The 19,111-nt window shown below is 36.6% G+C and overlaps 1 protein-coding gene across 1 annotated transcript in view; it reads left to right on the plus strand.

The window, feature by feature from the left end:
* The first annotated feature begins 8,310 nt into the window (after nucleotides 1-8,310).
* ANKFN1 (ankyrin repeat and fibronectin type III domain containing 1) overlaps nucleotides 8,311-19,111 on the plus strand; it is a 63,566-nt gene continuing 52,765 nt past the window's right edge. Inside the window, exons 1-2 of the mRNA XM_085304823.1 lie at nucleotides 8,311-8,501; nucleotides 15,923-16,133. Coding sequence (XP_085160949.1) covers nucleotides 8,316-8,501; nucleotides 15,923-16,133 — 397 coding nt within the window. The 5' untranslated portion in view covers nucleotides 8,311-8,315. The remainder of the gene's footprint in view (nucleotides 8,502-15,922; nucleotides 16,134-19,111) is intronic.

The following is a 19,111-nucleotide window of genomic DNA, read 5'->3' on the forward strand; positions in this document are numbered from 1 at the left end:
CAACAGGTTATCCTGTGTTTTACTGTTCTACCAAATGCTCTTTGTGTAGTGATAGAGAAGTGCTAAGTGTCATAGAAACAGAATGGCAACTGCAAAATGTCTAGTTTTCATTAAGTTGAGGGGAAAAAACAAAGGAGAGAAAAGGAGAACATTTGTCCACAATGAGAAATTGCTAGAAAGTGTTTAAGAATAGACTAATTTTAATAAATTCACTTTAGCTTTTTCATCTGGAAGCAGCTGCAAAGAGAGAACTTCCTCACAAGTCGAGTCTGTAGATACCAAAAAGCTTAGCCAAGGACTTTGACTTAGAAGAAGCATCCCCATTCAGGACTGCACTGAAAATGCATTTTTAAAACTTACATTTAATTTTAACCTACATTGCTTAGTGCTTAGACATTTCAGATTTTCAATATATTGTTTTTCCAGGTAGTGTCCAGTGTTAAAGAGGTGTTCAGTGGTTTTCAAAAGATTTTCAATCTTGCCTCTGTTGGCAAGGAGTGGGGACTCCAGTCAGCTGTCCTGCAGCCTGCTGACTAATGATCCTTAGAAGAAGCAGGACAAAAGAGAGAATTTTGTACAGATTTAGCCTGTGATTGTGACAATAGAGGAGAAGGAACATTTGGCATAGTGTATTGTCATAACACTTGGTAAGTCTAGTCTATATATATACATATATATACATATATATATATATACACACACAAGCTCTTAAAAGTGGTTTAGTCCGTATCGAGATTGATTAAAATTATGTAGAGTAAGTTCAAGTCCCGCGACACATACAGGTGTCAGGCCCAGGACCAGATTTTGGTTTCAGCAACTCTGACAAAAGGATACTATTTGGTATGAGGTTGAGTACTCTTTAAGTTTTGAAGGGTGAGAGAATCAGACTGGTCACCAGTATTTTCCATAATCGAGTATCAGATTTAAATACAGCCAGTGAAGGTGTTTTGAAGATTGTAACAGTACCTTTGGTATCTCATAAAAAAACAACAACAACAAAAAAATCTTTAAGTGTTAAAAATTGATGTCTTTGACAGACCTGGGAAAGTGTGTCTCTTTTTTTTCTCCTTTTTTTTTCTTTTCTTTTTCCTGTTGCCACGTATTAAACAGGAGTATTCTGGTTACATTAATTTAACCCAGTAGACTGCCTAGGCAGACTAGTGCTCTTCTAGATTATTGATTATATTTATTCATCATCTGTACTGTTTTTAGAATTCTAAATCTATGCATGGTTATTCTGTATTCTGACTTTATAACATCTTTGTAGGTTTCTGTGGGGGTCCAGAGTTTCCATTTTCTGCCTATTGTGAACAATTTTTGTTTTGAAATATCACCATTCTAATGCTTTGGAAGRTATTAATGCTAGAGGATCTGCTTTAGCTGAAATATAGGCATCAGTAAAGTATGTTTTTATTATTATTTAATAATTTTTTTAAGGTAACCTGTTCAATCTGGGAGCTTTCAAATGATCTTGCCATCCCATAGCTATGGATATGGTTGCTGCTTTTGTTGCTATGATTGCAGACAGCTGTACTGTAGCTTGCTTGAAGAAGAAAGAAACAATACATCACATGCAACATGCATTACTGGACAGAGTGTAGGATTGTGATTCTTTTTTTCCCCTTTTATTGGTTTAACATAAAACTAACTGCTTTAAGATGGCTACCTTAATGTCTTTTTGCTCATACTTCACAACAAATTAAATACAATTACTGCCAGAGTAAACAAAAATGCAATTATTTGTTCTACTTGCATGCTGAGCTGCTGATCAATTTTAAAGGATAAAACAAGCTAAAAGCATACAGAAGTCATGGCATCTTTGACTACAGAGGCAAGAGCTTTAAATACTGGACATTCTCATAACTGCAGTAGTAACTAGTAGAATTAAGGCACCAATTTTTTTACCTGTGATATGGCATTATTTTCTTTAAAAATTATTTTACTCTGAGATCTAATCAGTGATCTTGGACTTCAGTAATTGCTAATAATAAGCTTTTTCATTTCTGATCATTCATGCAGTATAAGGAAGAGAGGTTTATTCATTCTGCCCAGAGGCTGAGCCAGAAGAGACAGCAAAGCCAATGTGATTCATTGAATGAAGACAGTGGACAATTGCCACCAACTTGTTCACATTTTGCCTTGGATAGCCTGAACTGGTAAGTCATATTTAATTTTTTAAAACATATATTCTTTAATTATTAGTTCAGTTATAAAATTGTTTAACATACATATTTAAGTATATGTATAGTGTTGAGTGTTTTCTTGGCTGTTATGTGCATTTTCCTAAAATCTGAAGTTAACACAGCTATGCTGTGTCCTTCTAGTGTGCCTGTCTATGCAATACAGTGTATATGTGCCACATGAAACAGACACTGATCTATAATTTAGATTTTTCCTCTCTCTGCAGTATGATTTAAAAGCTATGCATGAATAATAGATGAATACTTGCCAATCCAAAATATGCTTTTATAAGAGAAACTTACTTATATTCATTTGTATTTGAAATTGTTATTGGAGACTAAACAGCTTACTTTAGTACCTAGAAGTACAAAAGAAATCTGATCATAAAGATTCTGTGTGCAGCATGAACTGTGTGTTACGAGACTTCTATCACTGGTTTGTAACATACTATAGCAGGGTCATAATAACAAGAATGAGACTATGTTTTGGTGGTTATTTCCAGTGTAGTGCAGTGACTGTTTCCCCGGAGATTCAGGTTACTTGTTACTGGAACCACTGCCATAAGCTTTTGTTTTTTAATTCTCAGAAAAGCAAGCTACTTCTAACTGTTACTGTTACAAGGGTAGCTGCTGATGATGTTCTGCATAGTTCCGCCCTTTAATAACAAACCTTGTAAAATATTTGCTATTGTAGTACCTGAATTGCTATGAGAATGCTTGTTAGTTGTATCATACAGAATTACTCTGAACCTTTTTGAAATCTCCTTACTCGTTTCATTTTGACCTATGCTAGACACATACAGAGCTTTCCAAGGCGCAAATCTCCATAGGGTTGATTGTGGACACCACCTCTGCCTAAACTCTTTATTGTTCCAATTTAAATTGCAGCAATAATGTATCATGAGGTAAGCATATTTCAGGCTGGTGTATGTTAGTTGCAGGATTTGCTGTTTAACTCAAGACAATGCACAATTTTTCTCTTTCACCTGACTGGTGAAGTGAGGACATCCCCCCCCCCCCCTTTTTTTTTTCTTAAGGCTTAAATAGGGAGCCTAAAGCTTTTCTTGTAAAGTGGTTTGCATCTGTAAAAATAAGCAAAAAATAAACAAATGCTGGCATCCAATTAAAGTATTAAGTTTTGAATCACAGAATTATGTGAGTTGACTTGTCTTTGTATTCCTTATTATATATTTTACTCATGATTTTACCTGATCTCATTTCCATTTCTCATCTTGGGAATCATTTCTACAGCTTAGTAAGATCACACTTCCAGAAAGTTTTCCAGAATATGCAGCTTACATTTACCTTTTTTTTATTTCATAGCTTCTATGTAACTAGAGAATATCTTTAGTACAATAATCTTCAGCAGTGCCATGCATTTCATTTCAGTACAATGATGAAAAGTATGGTTCATTTCTGTTATATTATTTCAGCTATTGCTTTGCTGTTTAGTATTTATTCCATGCAATATTCCATGGTTCTGATGGTTAGTAGATAGGATAAAATGTATTTGACATTTTTCAAGTCATTTGTAATGCACTTATTCTGTGTGTACAGCAAAGATGCCATCTGTTTTATCACTGAATAGTTGCAATTTTTATAGTGCTTATTTAGCTTTTGTATAGACTTACCTGCTATTGACTGGAGAGATACTTTCATGAGGTTATATAGTAAGATTCTGTGCTCTTTCCACATTCATATTGGTCTTAGGGTTTGCTTTGGCTATGTACTCAGAAGGTTTTCATGGATAATATGGAAAATCTATTGTTACAGTCCTTGGAAGTCATTGTTTAGATGTTTAGTAAGACTATTTCTTTTTCTTTGTATATCTCAATCCTGTTTCTTTGACCTGATGAGAGTGGTAAAGATTTCAGAAAGCCCTAGGGATTGTATAGCTGGAGTCAAACTCTAGGTTAGATACAAGGAATGGGAATAGTAACCTATGCTGTGCAGAATGGGCCTGAACAGATTTGGTATCAAGTTGCTGCTTGGCGTTTCTGAGTTGGAAACACAGGGCAACAGCCAAATGATACCTGAATTTACTTTGGTCCTGAGGCTCCACCAACTTCCTGAAGTGTTGAGGGTCTTTCTTCTTCTGTTTACAGTATGTATAATTGAAATAGAGAGAATCAAAAACCTGTAAACAATCTGAATTTTGAATGTATGTTAGGAGATGTGTGACTAAACTGATGCCTCTATGATATCCTCAGATTTCCCTTACAAAAGAAAATGTTGCTGTCAAGGTATTCTCTGTGAAAATAAATAAAACTAATTCTTCTTGAAAACCACTTCTCTACCTGCTTCAGAATAGTTCGAATTTGACTTTCCAGACCCTCTGTAGAAGACATCTGGTGAAATATGTTTAAGGAGAAGGAYACAAATACATTTCCTGCAGTAATGAATGATGGAGGTGTCAGGCTGGCAAAATTCCTTTTTTAATTACTATTTTAATCCTGAAGATTATTGCCACAGTACTAGTTCAGTGGACTTCGTATGTTTGGGCAGTGCAGCTTTATGTAAGCATGACTTTGCATATAAATAAACGCCTCTTGACATTAGCCCTAATAATCTTCATCCCAAATCTGCTCCTCTTCAACAGCAGATAGCTCCAGAGATGGCTTAGTCACCTATAGTCAATAATCAGGTAGTTTGGTATACAAGATGTGACGGCCTAGGGAGGACTCGTAAGGGCCAAAGCCATTTTAGCTTTGTTTTTAATAGTACTGAAACAATTTTAATAAGTATACCTACATGCCTGACTTACTTAATGTGGACTTACACGCTGAAATGTCTGCACAGCTTCTCAGTAAGTCTCCATATTGGCATACGGGCTTAAGGAGACTTGGTACCTTTCCGTAAAATACCATTGTACCCCACAGAGGTACCGAACCTGTTGCATCTGGTACCGAAAAAAAATATAATTCCAAACCAAACACAGTGAATGCTAAAAGTGTACCTTTTAATGAAGTACTCGATGGATCTGCTTTCCCCTTTTGTCCTTGTCTTAATGGTATCTGGGTTTTGTGTGGTGAATGATAATTGTTCTGTCTCATGATTTTACTATTTACTGTGTAGTATTTGATATCTAATGATTTTAATCTTGGAATCAAATGACTTGGGGATATTGAAACTTTATTTTAAAACATTCCTATATTGGCCTGCTTTTTGTCCACAACTTGGGCCTGATTCTTGACCCAGGATTTTTTGATATAAGGAACAGATTCTTCGTTCATGTTAGTAGTTTGACCTAGCTGAAAATTGAGGTAAGAGGAGAAACTTCTATGTGRCAATTTGCAGCTCTGTATAATAATAAACACTGTGGAAGCATTACTCTTGAGTAACCAAGATTTTTTGGTGAATTGCTGAGTTTCTTTAAAGTACTAATAGCATGACATAGCAGAAGGTAAAGATCCCTTGAGCTAATCCACTACCTAAACTTATTTTTAATAAATATCTGAAAATAAATTGTATAATTGAAGCTGTTTAAATGGAGAGAGATGAGAGGGCAATCTTATCACCATCTTAAAAAATGCATTTTATTTCATGAGTATATCTCCTATTGATCTCATGAATGCACCAGTAAAACAAGATGCTGGCTTCATAGTGTGTTCAGTATTGAAACTCAACACTTAACAGGAACTTCCATACAGTAAAGCTTAATCTATATTAATTCTGTCACATTCCTGCAAATAATTCTGGTGTTCCTGGCACCTTTGCAAGGTAATATTGGGAACTGTAACTTTAGTATTTGCTGCAGTTTAACATTAAGAAGCACTTTCTTATTTCTGAAGCTTCAGTACTTCTCTTGCCTCTGCTTCTGCCTGTAAGTGTCTGTTTACTCTTACTTTAAACATTTTTCCCTGTGTTCCTTGGTTTCCCCTGTAAGCATTTCTCTCTAGTCTGTGCAGGCTTGTTGTTTGGGGCACAGAATAAAATGCTTCATTTGAAGAGTCAGTGATTTCAGTTAGTCCTTGTAGGCACTGCTGAAATACATGTAATAATTAGAAAGCAAGATTAATTGAGTTGTTTGTGTGTGAGCCTCACTTTAGCTTTTGTCCAGATGCTCAGAGAAAGGCAATCCAAAATCATCCATACTGCTGCAGCTCCCCAAGTCCCAGAGAGCTTGTTTCTTATCATACTACTCTTGAGCATTACTTTGAGGAAGCAGCTCACACAGAGTTTTAGTCTTGTGTTTGTACACACAGTCGTGCTAATTTAACACATTGCAATTATCTTGACTCTGTCTCTTCATTCAGAGACTCAGCCTCTCTTCATTAGCTCATGACTAGGGGAATGTGTGAGATTATTTGTAATCAGATACTTGTGTGCTCAGGATGTGTGCCTCACTACCATTTACGAATAAGAAAGGAAGACGTAGAGGGCTTATGAGACTTGAGTAGTGTCTCGAATCTTAAGGACCAATTAATGCTTAAAACCAGTCTCATTGTCAGGGCAAGTGTTTAGTGAAGAATGCTTTTATGATTGCAGGACGCCGAATGATTATTTGCAATGTGATTTGCTCAGATACAGGATGAGACCCCCTAGAAAGTTATAGGATTTATATCATAGCACATAGAATCTTAAAATTATTTCCAGGAACAGGTAGTCTAAAAGGCAGCTAGATAAACTATTACAACTATGAGATCTTCTAGATAGATGTTTTCTCTTCTAAATCTTTACACACTCTTAGCAGGGGAGACGACAATGTAGAGAATGTGCATTTTCSTCACCTTTGTCCTGGGGAGGTTCATGAATATACCTTCCTGTGTTTGTAGTTGGGTCAAATCTGATTCTCAGTTGCCTTTCAGAAAGGTAAAAAGTATCTCCACATAAAGTATTTCCAGAAAACTAAATGTTAATTTAATACCAAAAAATGGTGGTCATCATAGATCATAGAAAATATTATGATTTACTTAACACTGAGATAATATGGAAACCCTGTTGGGTGAGGCAGTGTTAAAGAGAGGAGATAGTTCCTCATTGGAAGAGTTTATAGTCCAAATGGACAAGGTAAACATAGAGCAGGATAAAGTTATGTAATATACAGACAAAACCAGTGTCTGTTCACTAATGGAGGGAAGAAATCACTCGGTGTAAAATTGTAAACAGCAACATTTAGAATCACAAATTATTTTAACTGTAAAACATACAATGTAAAGCTTTTGTTTGCAGTAAGCTAGGCACTAGTTGGCCATAGGTAGTTATAAGTGAAAGGGTACTTAAGCCTCATTTTGCAAACACTTGTGCCTACAACAGAGCCAAAATGACTTTTTATGTGTTTCAGTTGTTACTTGTTGCAACATCATGCTTTAGAAGACCTAGTCACAGAGCAAGTGCCCCCCTCCCCTCCAAGCGCCAGCCAAATGCTACTCAAAATTCTGAGAAAAAAATTATTATCTGTTAACAAGGACTTTCAACTGGAGGATACATGTCAGCATTTAATGAATATTCACTTAAATGTAAGCTCACACATTATTTCCACAGTACCTTGTGATGGCTTCATAGATGGAAAAATATTTTGAATCAAGCCATACTTTCTGAAAAGTACTGCTGTGGAGTCTCTAGAGGAAGTGAATCAGCCCACAAGCCTGAAGATATATTGAAAATTTGGATCATGCAATTTGCTAGCAGATACTGTATGTGAAGCACCTGCCTTGTCTCTGCTTGAATTTGTGTCAAACTGGTCATTTGGCCAGTTCAAAGAATTCAGTCATGCCGTGTTCCGTAGTCACTGTTAGGTGTCTTTCCTCTCCATCTCTTCAGTTTTGTTTATAGAAATACTTACAAAGGCTTTTTTTGATATTCATATTACCAGAAGTTGCTCTGTCAGAAGTTCTTCACTTCTCTCACTAAGTGTAATCCCTTCTCTTTTCATCAATTGGTAATTATTTCTAAAATTATCCCCTATATTTTTCCTTAATTTTCCCTCCCTATAGATCCAGTGGATTAATCCCATAAATAGCAAGTTGCCATTGAGGATGCTCTAAAATGTGCTTTTAAGTGTTCTTAACATTCAGAACAAAAACTGTATTTGTGAAAGTGTGTTTTGCCTCAGAAGTCTTGCAATGCTTGTTTTAATGGCATGATTGTCAAACAGCTGYGTTTTTTTTTTCCTTCTAGGAACRCTAAGTCAAAATGACACAGCAAATGCATAACTTAAGTCTCCTCCAGACTAAAAAGAACAGTGGGTCATCTTCTCCAAATGCTGCAAAGCGGTTATATCGGAACCTGTCAGAGAAGCTGAAGGGAAGTCATACATCCTTTGATGAAGCGTATTTCAGAGCCCGATCGGATCGGCTCAGTCTCCGTAAGACTTCAATGGTAATTACTTAATATTTATCAAATTACCAGTTTCCTATTGTATTAATTTTGCCCTGTTTCCTTGATCAGTTTGCTTTTAATCCATACTTTTCATCATCTCGCTTTGCCTCTGCCCTAACTGATCATGTACAGTCTTATCCCCAAGCTTACAACTGTGAATGGTCCTATGTTATGGCACAGAGTAATTAATATTACATTTAGTAATGTCTGATCTTCTTGAAGGCTAAATAAAAACTACTTTACAGTGATTATGTTTATTTGGGTAGAAAAATATTAACAGCATAAATGTAGTAAAATCTAGATAAAAAATATAAAAACACTTGCCTCCAATAAGACATGAAGAAAAAAAATACTTTGAGAAAACTGTAGATGTATTTAATATAAATTTCAGTTTTTCTAAAAAATAGAGCAAATAGAACTCGTAATTTGATGGATAAAGGCAAGGTTGGTCATATACTGTGGTGATGGGCACTAGATAAAACAACRGTAAAGGGGATGATACATGAAGCAGTTTGATCTGGTCTGCCCTAGTTGCAGAACGTGTCATTACAGCCAAGCATTCTAGTGCTGGTATTAGGAAAGTATGTAAGTACCTGCTGGACTTAACACTTACAGGTGCTGCTATTTATGCCTATGCTGTAAAGTTAMACAACCTCCAGCACATACATTTTGAAGAATGAGATGTGTTCCTGAAACAGTAGTGCAGCATAAGCCCAGTGCACAATAGAATCTGGTCTGTTTGCTGGAGAGAGATGAACCTGCTGMTGATACTGTCATAACAAAACAAATCTGCTGCTTCCATAAGTAGGAAGAAAAGAGATATCCTTCAAGTTCTCCTCTGAATTATTTTGAGGAAAGAGTTCCTCTCCACTTACAAAGAGCAATGACTTTATGACAGTGTCTGTGACTATGCCAGGAGACACTTGAAACCATTACTCTGCTACACTAAAGCAGATGTTCAGCACAGTGCAGGACTAAGCCGAACATGATTGGGCCAGATGATGAAAATACTACATTATGCCAGAAGCAGCAGCACAATCTAGTTTTCTTTAACACTCACAAATCTGTATTAGATATGAGACATAATATGCATCAATGCAGGAACGGAAACTGGTTTAAAATAATTCAAAATGATCCTAACCAACAGAGAGGATYACTCCTTTCCTGAATTTAGAGGACCAGGGCATGGTCCATTGAAGCAAACAGCTGAAAGGTAGTTCTACTACACTGGAAAGTCAAAAGGCTGTTGTCTCTCTCCTGTGAAGAAACATTGTGATCCAAAGGAGACATGGGATCATGGCTCACTCCTGTTACCTTTGCTGGAGCCAGTAAAGCTTGTTTTGCTGAAGGAGAAGCATGTAAGGAAGAAGCATGAAGCAGGTCAGACTTGGTAGCTGGAGAACAGCTGTTGTGTAGCAGGCAACAGCTGTGCTTTAGAGGCAGTGGATTTCCAGGTGCTTTCAGTTTGGGGATTATTTGAATTTGGGCTTTTAAAGTGTGAGCTATGAAAAAAAGATCCCTTGGGTCAGTTTGTTTCAGCCACTATCTTTTCTTTCCTTTTTGCTTTCAATTGCAAGTTTCTGTGTGACTATGAAACTGAAAAAAAGGATAAACCAGTCCTGGGGACTGTACCAGAGCACAATTCATGCAGATTGAATGAATGCCACCATTAACCTATCTTCTGACTAGTGTTTCTCAGATATTCCTTCAAATACRGGATCTCCTGTCATACTTTACTGATGAGAAGAGAAACTGCAAAAACTCAAACCCCAAAGGCTGAGCAGCAGGTCACTGTTCATTAGACTCCAGTCTTGTGCTATCTGCAGAGCTAATTACTTGCAGTCTCACTTGTCTCTGTTTTCAGCTCAGATCTGCTAGAGGTGTTGGGAGTGTTTGTGACCTGGTCAATGAGGAGACATAACGAGGAGAACCGGTTGTGCGYGGGCACGAGGACGGTGCTTTCGTGGAATGCAGGCTTCTGTAAATTTCTGTTCCTCTCAACCTGCTGCAGCAGGTGATGACGATGCAGCCTGGGTCRTCCCTGGCCTGCTGTGAGCGTAGGTACCCCTCAAGTATTACGAGGCTGGGACCTGAGCCAGTGTCCACAGCAGCTGGTGAAAAGACTCCCATTGAACTCATGAGGCTTTGGATCCTGCTCCGTCCAGTCTTCCAGTTGCCTGTTGTTTTCACAGTTCTCCCTAGAAATAAATAGCACAAAAACAATCAGTGAAGGAGTAGAAATATGACAAGTCAAGTTGCTAGTTGCTAGTAATCATTGAGTTTCTGTGGTACTGAGCTAATTCTGTGACTAAAATYAAGTCTCCAGAAAAGTGAATTACTTTTGTTAAAATTTGTTTTCTTTCAGTTTTGGCTACTGAAGAGTTTTCTTTCCATTCTCTCTTGCTGTGCAACACTTTCCACTCAGTAAATTGTTGTCTGCTGCAGACATAGCAATATCCCAAAATAGCTTTATTCTTGAACTCATGTTTATCAAAACAAGTCTTTGCAGAAACTACTTTAACATTTTTTCCAACTCCAGTAGCACATAGTAGACTTTTTCAGGCTAACCTAGAAATATCTTGAAAGGGGTACTTCATTTTAATTAAGCTACATAAGATTGCATTTCTAAACACTCCAGCACTGAATCACTTACTGGAACATGGTTATTACTTACAGCAAAGCAGTACTGTAGTCCTTTTCAGTATATACATTTGTGCACCAGTGTAACACCTAAATAAATTAATCACGTAGCATAGCTGTCTAAAGCTAATGATTAGAGGTTGCAGGACTGAGTCAAGGAAAAAGAAACATAAAAATTGTCCCTAAACTTTGCCTGATCATTTGTAAATGTGATTCAGTTTCTGTTTGAATTCAGTGGTTCGTCTTTTCATAGCAGAAAAAAATTATCTTGGAGATGTAAATGAAAACAAAAATCAGAAGGCTCTTGTTAATATTTGTGACAGTACCAAGTGAACTAAAATTGAACATGTAGGTCTAATGATATTACATCGTCATCTTAGCACAGTTTGAGTTTCATACTCCTGGTCTGGATATATCTGAATAATACTGAAATATTAAAGACTCTTTTAAATAGCATATGATTAACTTTTTGCAGAAAACAATATAATCATACAAAGATGTCCAGCAAATAGTTGGGAAAAAGTTGATGTGGAGTATAGAACATTTTCTGGGCCTGGAGAGCTGGACTCAGTGCAGACTTCCAATGCAAATTGGGGAAATTTACTGGTGTGGTTGAAAATGTGGTAAATATTTTGCTGTCTCACCAGGATGTTGTTTGACTGAAATATATCTGTTATGGTTAGGTGCATACTACCATGTGCCTGAAGGATTACATACATGCCTAGCTAGAAAGGCCATATCACAAGTCCCATGTTTTTTTCTCTCTTTGAAGTTACTAGACATGCCAACATATTTCAGACTATTGGTTGTGTCTGAATTGTTCATTTGGAAAACCTGATATTTGCAATTTGGTCTCAGAACTGTTTAGATTGGATGAAGTAGGTTATAAACTTCATGCTCTGTTTCTTGTTTAAGTGAGTGCAGCTTTTTCAATCAGATTTCTAATGAAATGAAGAAATAGAAATTTGCTTTTATTTTTGCATTTTTGGTGAAACATTCCTGCCAATAGATGTGCTGGCAAGAACATTCACGAGGAACTAACTTAAGCATGTGCTTAGATTCTGTTCAGCAAATTATGGAGGGCCAAAATTTCAGAAATACTTTAGATATTTAGTTTGGCAAACAAAAATCCAAAGATGCATTTTCAAAGGCATSTAGACAGGTCTAAATCTTGATAATTGAATCCAAAAATAACAATTCAAACAACAGTTTGAAAAGAATTTTACAATAATTCAGATGAGTAAAATCTATTGTTAAAGTGTATGTATGTATTTGAAAAGTGCCAAATGCTTTTGTCAACCATATAACTGAGCTATTTTCARCTGTAACACTGATTCTGCAGAATTTAGCCTTTCTTTTTTAATTATGTTCCAGTTTTTCTGTTTTTGTATAATRCAAGAAACTCCTGAGATGCAGTATAAGATTTGAGTTTCATTCAGAATTTGAATTAAAACCAAATTATGGTATCCAGCACTTAGGTAGCAGTTTGCAAATACTAATTCATTTGAGCCTTGTGCACATACCATGAAGCTGGTTAAAAGAAAATGATTATTCTGATTTCAGAAAGGGGAAAGCTATGTATGTACCCAGTGCTACAGAAGAAGAGGAAATTCAAACAGAGAAATACCTAGTTCTGTCCTGAGTCTGTACCACAAGCTTGTCATTGATTAATATCATCAGCTCTACCTTTTTATTCTGCGTTCAGAGTGTTAGCCAATGTTTCCTCAAATGAACTTAACCAGTAAAAATTGAAACTAATATAGTCATTCAGTTAACTTCAACTGATTCCCTTTGTAATAGGCTCTTTATGAATTTGTTGTTAAGTAGATTTTACTAGCTGTGATCAAGTTACAAAAGTAATATAATTTTGCTGGTTTTCTGAGTCGATAAATGTGGAGGTGCTACTGAATCATAAATTACTTTTATTTTAAAATGACAATATAATGAATGTTCCAAAATTGCTAAAGAGAGAATTTGAAATGAATGTGAGTTGGGATGAAATTAATCCTTTTTTGATTATATGTAAATATTATTGGAGAATTAGTGTACATATTTTGCTTTTCTAATCGTTCATGTGAAAAAGTAGTGCATCAGTTCACACTTCACCCMTAAGAATAGAGTTTCAAGGCACAAAGAAGCATAGCTTTCTTTTTCTTTAGCTGGAACATCAATGATCTATTCATGTTAATTTTGTACAGTGACATACAGCTGTTAAATGTGTGTTACTAATTTGAGTGTGAGTTGGAGACACTTAATATCTATCAGAATCATACTGTTAATTAAAATATTTTATACTTAAAATTAATTAAAAAATCATTTCTAGAGCATTTCAGAGCACTTAATCACTTAAGGGCTAGGGGAGAATCCCCTGAGTAAAAGAAATCTCTGATTTCMGGAGGATGTGTTACATAAGCAAGACAGCATACATGTGGAGCTGCTGGAATGAAAGGAAATATTGGTGCATTGCAGTAAAATTGTCTGACATTTTAAGCTTTATCTTAAAATTAGAGAAATACTGGACAACATCTTTTCTAAGGTGTGCTGCCTGAAGACAGTATTTGTTCTTAAAGGAAGTCTTTTGCCTTGAGCAGAGGGAATGGATAGAGACTGACAAGCCTAGCTGCCTACCATTCAGCTATCTCTTATTTCAAGATTTCTTGCACTTAACACTGAAATATGATCTAAGTATTTGATAATGAGATGAAATCTTGATCTTACAATCCAAACAGGAATTTGATAGAGACGCATTATCATGAGATACTTGTTTAAGTGTTATCTTCTATTTAGCATGGAAATTACCCCCCCCCCCAAAAAAAAAAAGACTTCCTCAGAGTGAGCTAGCTTTCCTAACTTAGCTGTCTAAATTAGATCTCTAAGTTTGCAYGAGTCTTCTGATTCCTTCATTGTTGCATAGTTCATTTCATCTAACATTTTTGTGCATTAAAATTTTGGAATAAAGATCATCTTATGTACATCTAACTTGTTCTGATGATCCTTAAGATTCAGCTTAGTTGGGATCCATATTAAAATATTAAGACAATGCCATCTTTTGAGTTTCTTAGAGTGATGCCAGTACTTTACAAACAAAACACTAGCTATATTCTCCCTTCCTAAAAGGTACCTGGGGCAGCTTAGCTGGTTGTATCCAATTCATTTATTGGATCTGCAATAAAAACAGTTCTTAAAAACAGCAATTTCCAGATTTTTTGGCCCCAAAGATCTCTGTCCGGCCCCAGAATTTCTYTCTGAAGACCCTTTTACCTTCCAGAGCAGCTGAAAAGACATCTGCAGAGGTGATGAAGATTCCAGTTGTGGCTGTGGATTCTGCCATGGGCTACTGCTGTAGTTTTCAGAACTGCTTGCAAATCCCTAGTCTACATTTTTAAAGCAGATGAAAGATGTTCCAGCAAATCAATGTGCTATCAAAAGTATTGTTTCACTGAGAGCAAAAGTTGTGCAAGAATATGCCAAATATAATTATATCCATTTRAAAAGGGAAAATGAAGTGTTTTGATGTGATTGAAATGTTGACTTCTGATCATAGTAGAAGAGTCTCTTTTTAGGATTTCAGTTCAATATTTATGTCATATCATAAATGATATGGTATTTTGTAAAATTTACCTCTGTGTTTCTTCCCTGTGAGTTTCAAGACACAGGAAGCTAGTTTACATCATGCATCTGTATCACTTGCTCTCTTGTGTATGCATTTCTTTAGTATGTCCATTGGCGCAATATGTGTACATAGATCTCTGCTCTGTTATGTGACCACATGCTGAGCTCTACTTGCTTTACTGAGCCTCTTGCTTCTACTAATTCATTCTTAAAAGAAGCAGAAAACCTATTGGGTAATTATGGCAATGGGACACTGGGAGAGAATTTAAAGAAACTTTGCAAGTGATGTGTCATTACTGTAGGCTCCAGAAGGATGTTTTCATAACAGAAACCTGCAGGCCATGCTAGCATCCTGCACCTGCTTCTCTGCAGCTCAATTAAGAAATGATAGGTTTCTTTGTATCATACAGTTGTCCATCTATCTCCTTGTCATTGGTGGGGAAAAGAGCCCTTCCAGCCTGACAGTCCGTGCAGTTGGTGTTCTCAGCTTTGCTTATTTGCTTATCTGTTTATGTTCTTTGGTATTCAGATGTATCTTTTTTGAATACACAGACTGGACATTTAGTTTATTCAGTCTCATTTCTACTTTTCTGTTTAAGGACTTGTGCATTTCAAAGCTTCTAATTACAAGTTAAATGTGAAAATATGAGCATCTGGAAATGACTGTGAAGTGTTTAGAGTGATTTGATATTTCTAGCTCATGCTGAAGCTCTAAAATTTTCTCCAGAATGGCTTCCTTGATTTGGATTTTGATCACCTGAATTTGTATACCTCAGGTTTTTATTTTGAGTTTTGGGTCTGAAGAACTCAGGAGACCAAACCTCTGCCAAAATCATAATTTTTCATCCAGTTTCACACTGAAAATATGCATTATCATTCATGTAGTTTGAATTTGGGACAGATCTCTATATAAGTGTAGGTTTGTTCTGGGTGGTTTTGAAATCTCATTTTAATCCTTCCACAAAACTGAACTAAGCGCAAGCACACCAGTCAGGAAGCAGAGCAAGCAGAGTTTTGCTGAAAATAATTTGCATGTTTCTAATTGAACCTAAGTTGAGGCTGGAGGGTCAGTATTTTATAGCAGTCTCAAAAATACAATTATTTCAATTTATTTTAAAACACTAGCATTTGAAAAGTTGTACTGAATTTCTGCTTTTATTAATATACAGAATTTCCAGTGCAATGAAGCTATGTTTGAGGCCGTGGAACAGCAAGATCTGGATGCTGTTCAGATTCTTCTCTATCAGTACACACCAGAGGAACTGGACCTAAACACACCAAACAGTGAGGGACTAACTCCTTTGGATATTGCCATTTTGACAAACAACGTCCCTATTGCTAGGACCCTTCTACAGGTTGGGGCGAAGGAAAGCCCACACTGTAAGTAAGGAACACAAATTGAATTGGCTTAGGTAATTGCCGGTAAGAGATTAGGTTTACTGTTGTTTTGGAAAATTAATTATGTTATGCACGAAGTTTGACTGCTTTTATCATTAAGATGATGATACCAGCAATAATACCACAATGCTGAAGGGTATTTGAAGGAGTGTCTGCCTGTTAGATGCATACTCAGCAGATACATTTTGTTCTCTTAAGTCAGAAATACCAACTGATGAATCAGGTTGAACTTTTAACCTGATTAACACTGGGGGAATTGAGTTAGTATCAGTACTGAGAAGAAATCTTTAAAAATATGTAAAGAGGACCTAAGTGAGTAATCCAAAGATTGTAGACTGGAATATGGAGTTTGTCATCAAAAATGAAAGGATAATGTATTATCTTGACTATGGGTTATACTGTTAATCCTTTTGATCTTGGCCCTGATGCCTTCAGGAAACAGACTGTGTTGAAATCTACAGTTTCCATTACTTCAGACTCCTGCTCATAACTCTTCAGTCCTAGTCTTCATATCACCCAAAATCCCATTCGAATGAGAACTTCAAAGTCCTACAGAACCAGTGAAAATCTTAGCATGAGACAGGTCTTCTCACTTTACTGGAATACCAATATTGTTTATAACTGCTTATTGAAGTTATAAAACTATCCTTTGTATTCCTTCATGGGCATTTTTATGCACAATTTGTGGATTGCACGGTAACTTACCAACCCAATTAATCAACTGTAAACTATGACACAAACTCTGACGCCTTACTTGTGTCTAAAAATACACCAATGTATGTGAATTTGTTTTAAACTGTCAATGCCTATATTTAGGACATTCCCAGCAAGGCCATAATGAGACTGTGTTTGAGGGGTTCGGCCACTGCAGACTCTGCCATTAATTTCAAGTTAGTTAAATTAACAACATTTAGTGCTGGCATGTCAATCTCAGTGCTCCAGGAAATTGCACCTTGAGGCTACTAACATTGCCAGTTTTTTTACTGGAGAGTGTGTGCATGTGCATGTGTGTGTGTTGAGTTTTTTGCCAGACCCTCAGTGTTGGTACACCTTTATTGCTTTTCTATGTCCACAGCACTTATATTATCATTTATTCTGGCCTCCTTTAACCTTCCCTGGAGATTTTTGCATAGTGTAGCTGCTCAGTGAAAAGAGTTTTTTAGCTTTATATTTATTTGTTTATTTTTCTGTCATGGTTCATGACTGAGGCTTTAAAAAAAAGTGTGACAGCATTTAGAGTACATGATTGACTGCTGAAGCAACATTCATTAACCATGACAAATCTAGAGGAAAACACAGTCTTGAGTGTTCTAAACAGCAGTAAAAAAGACTAAACTAATTTTTCATTGACCTCATCTGTAAATAAATGCAGTCTGATGGCGAGTAGGAGCAATCATAAATTAGTATTCATTTCCTGTAATTAATGCAAACATGCCTATGAACACAGAGAATATGAATATATAACCACCTCATTTCCATTTCAAAATATACGCACCAAATTTCCACTTCACTTATCTTGATTTTTCTGATTGAAATAGTGGATCAAGCTTTCTCAATAAAAGGCAATTGATTGGTATTTTTTTTGTTAAGGGCTTCAAGTTACTACTTGAAAGCAAAATGCAAAAAAATATTTTCAGCACTCAAAGGTTTGCAGCGTGTTTCCATTTGGCTTTATTCTTGTGGAACTGACAGCAATCACTTCCTATTTTCTTCAGCCTTTCTGCCTGCCTCCCTAACATCCGACCCTGTTAGAATGAAATCCACTCTGTTTTATGATCTCAGGGCAGTAAGAGCATGATCCAGCACTCAGCAGGAGCATTTTCATTTGTCTATGGTGGGTAAATGAGCAAAACTTCTCCAGGCTGTGTGGGAGGGGTGGGGTTCTTAAGGGAAAATTCTGACTCACCTCAGTTTTGGGACAAGACACAAACATCACTTAATCTGGTTGCATTGACTGTTGAGGACATACGCACAGACCTGGGAAACTGCAAGGTGAAGGCCCTTTCTGTACAGAAGCTTTCCTAGAGGGAAGGCTCTTGCTCTTCTGTTATCTTAATCATAGGCATCCAGCTGGAATCTCAGTGTAGCTGCTAACATAATGCTATAGAAAAGAAGATCTTGAAGATAGATATCTTCCAGCTGTATCACCTGGACTGCTGCCTGGAATAGGCAGAACAGAGGATAAAACCATAGAAAATAAAACTATGATCTTCACTTCCACATGGAGCTCAGAATGTATAAATCTTACCAGGAACCAAGCATCTCTTAAAGACAAAGTAAGCAGGATCAGAGAGTACAGCACTTAGAATATTAACTTAGTGGGGAGGAGGCAGAACTTTCACTGCTGTGTCTTTTCAGTTACTGTTATTCATCACATGTTTCTGGCTTGGCTTGTTCATGCAAACCCAAATAAAAACAAGATTAAAATGTCCAGTGGCTGATTTGACATGTTTCCAAGACCTGACAAATGTGGATCTTGATTAAAGAAATACAGCCAGATCCTCAGTGGGAACTTGAACCAATGCCAATTCACAATCACCTGAAGTTCTGGCCCATAAAATCTCCTCTCTCAGTCCTAGTGTGCTTTCAGATGTGTTGCATGCTTGTTGTAGGCGTGGATCCAGGAAACCCCGTCACCTTTGGCCTCCCAGTAAACAGCCAGTACTGAGTATACCGGCAGATTCCAGTAAGCCTGGCCTATATGTCTCTGATGTCCATATGAAGAATGATCAGACTTCAAGCAGGATGGCAGCAAGCCAGCTTCTGAAAGCAAAATCTTAGAGGCAAACCTTCTTCAAAAAAACCCGTTTGGATGTCAGAGGTGTTAAGTAATTCTTTGCTCTCCCCCTGTGGTTTTTAAAGATCCAGTGGCACTTTTCACGGTAGTATGCAGGGTTATCCTTAGACTCTGTTAAACTGATTGTGATACTGTGATGAGAGATAATAGGTATAAGTACTAA

Source organism: Rhea americana, unplaced genomic scaffold (assembly GCF_003343005.1).
Source record: "Rhea americana isolate MKP2758 unplaced genomic scaffold, rheAme1 scaffold_21, whole genome shotgun sequence".
In the NCBI taxonomy this organism is placed as follows: Eukaryota; Metazoa; Chordata; class Aves; order Rheiformes; family Rheidae; genus Rhea; species Rhea americana.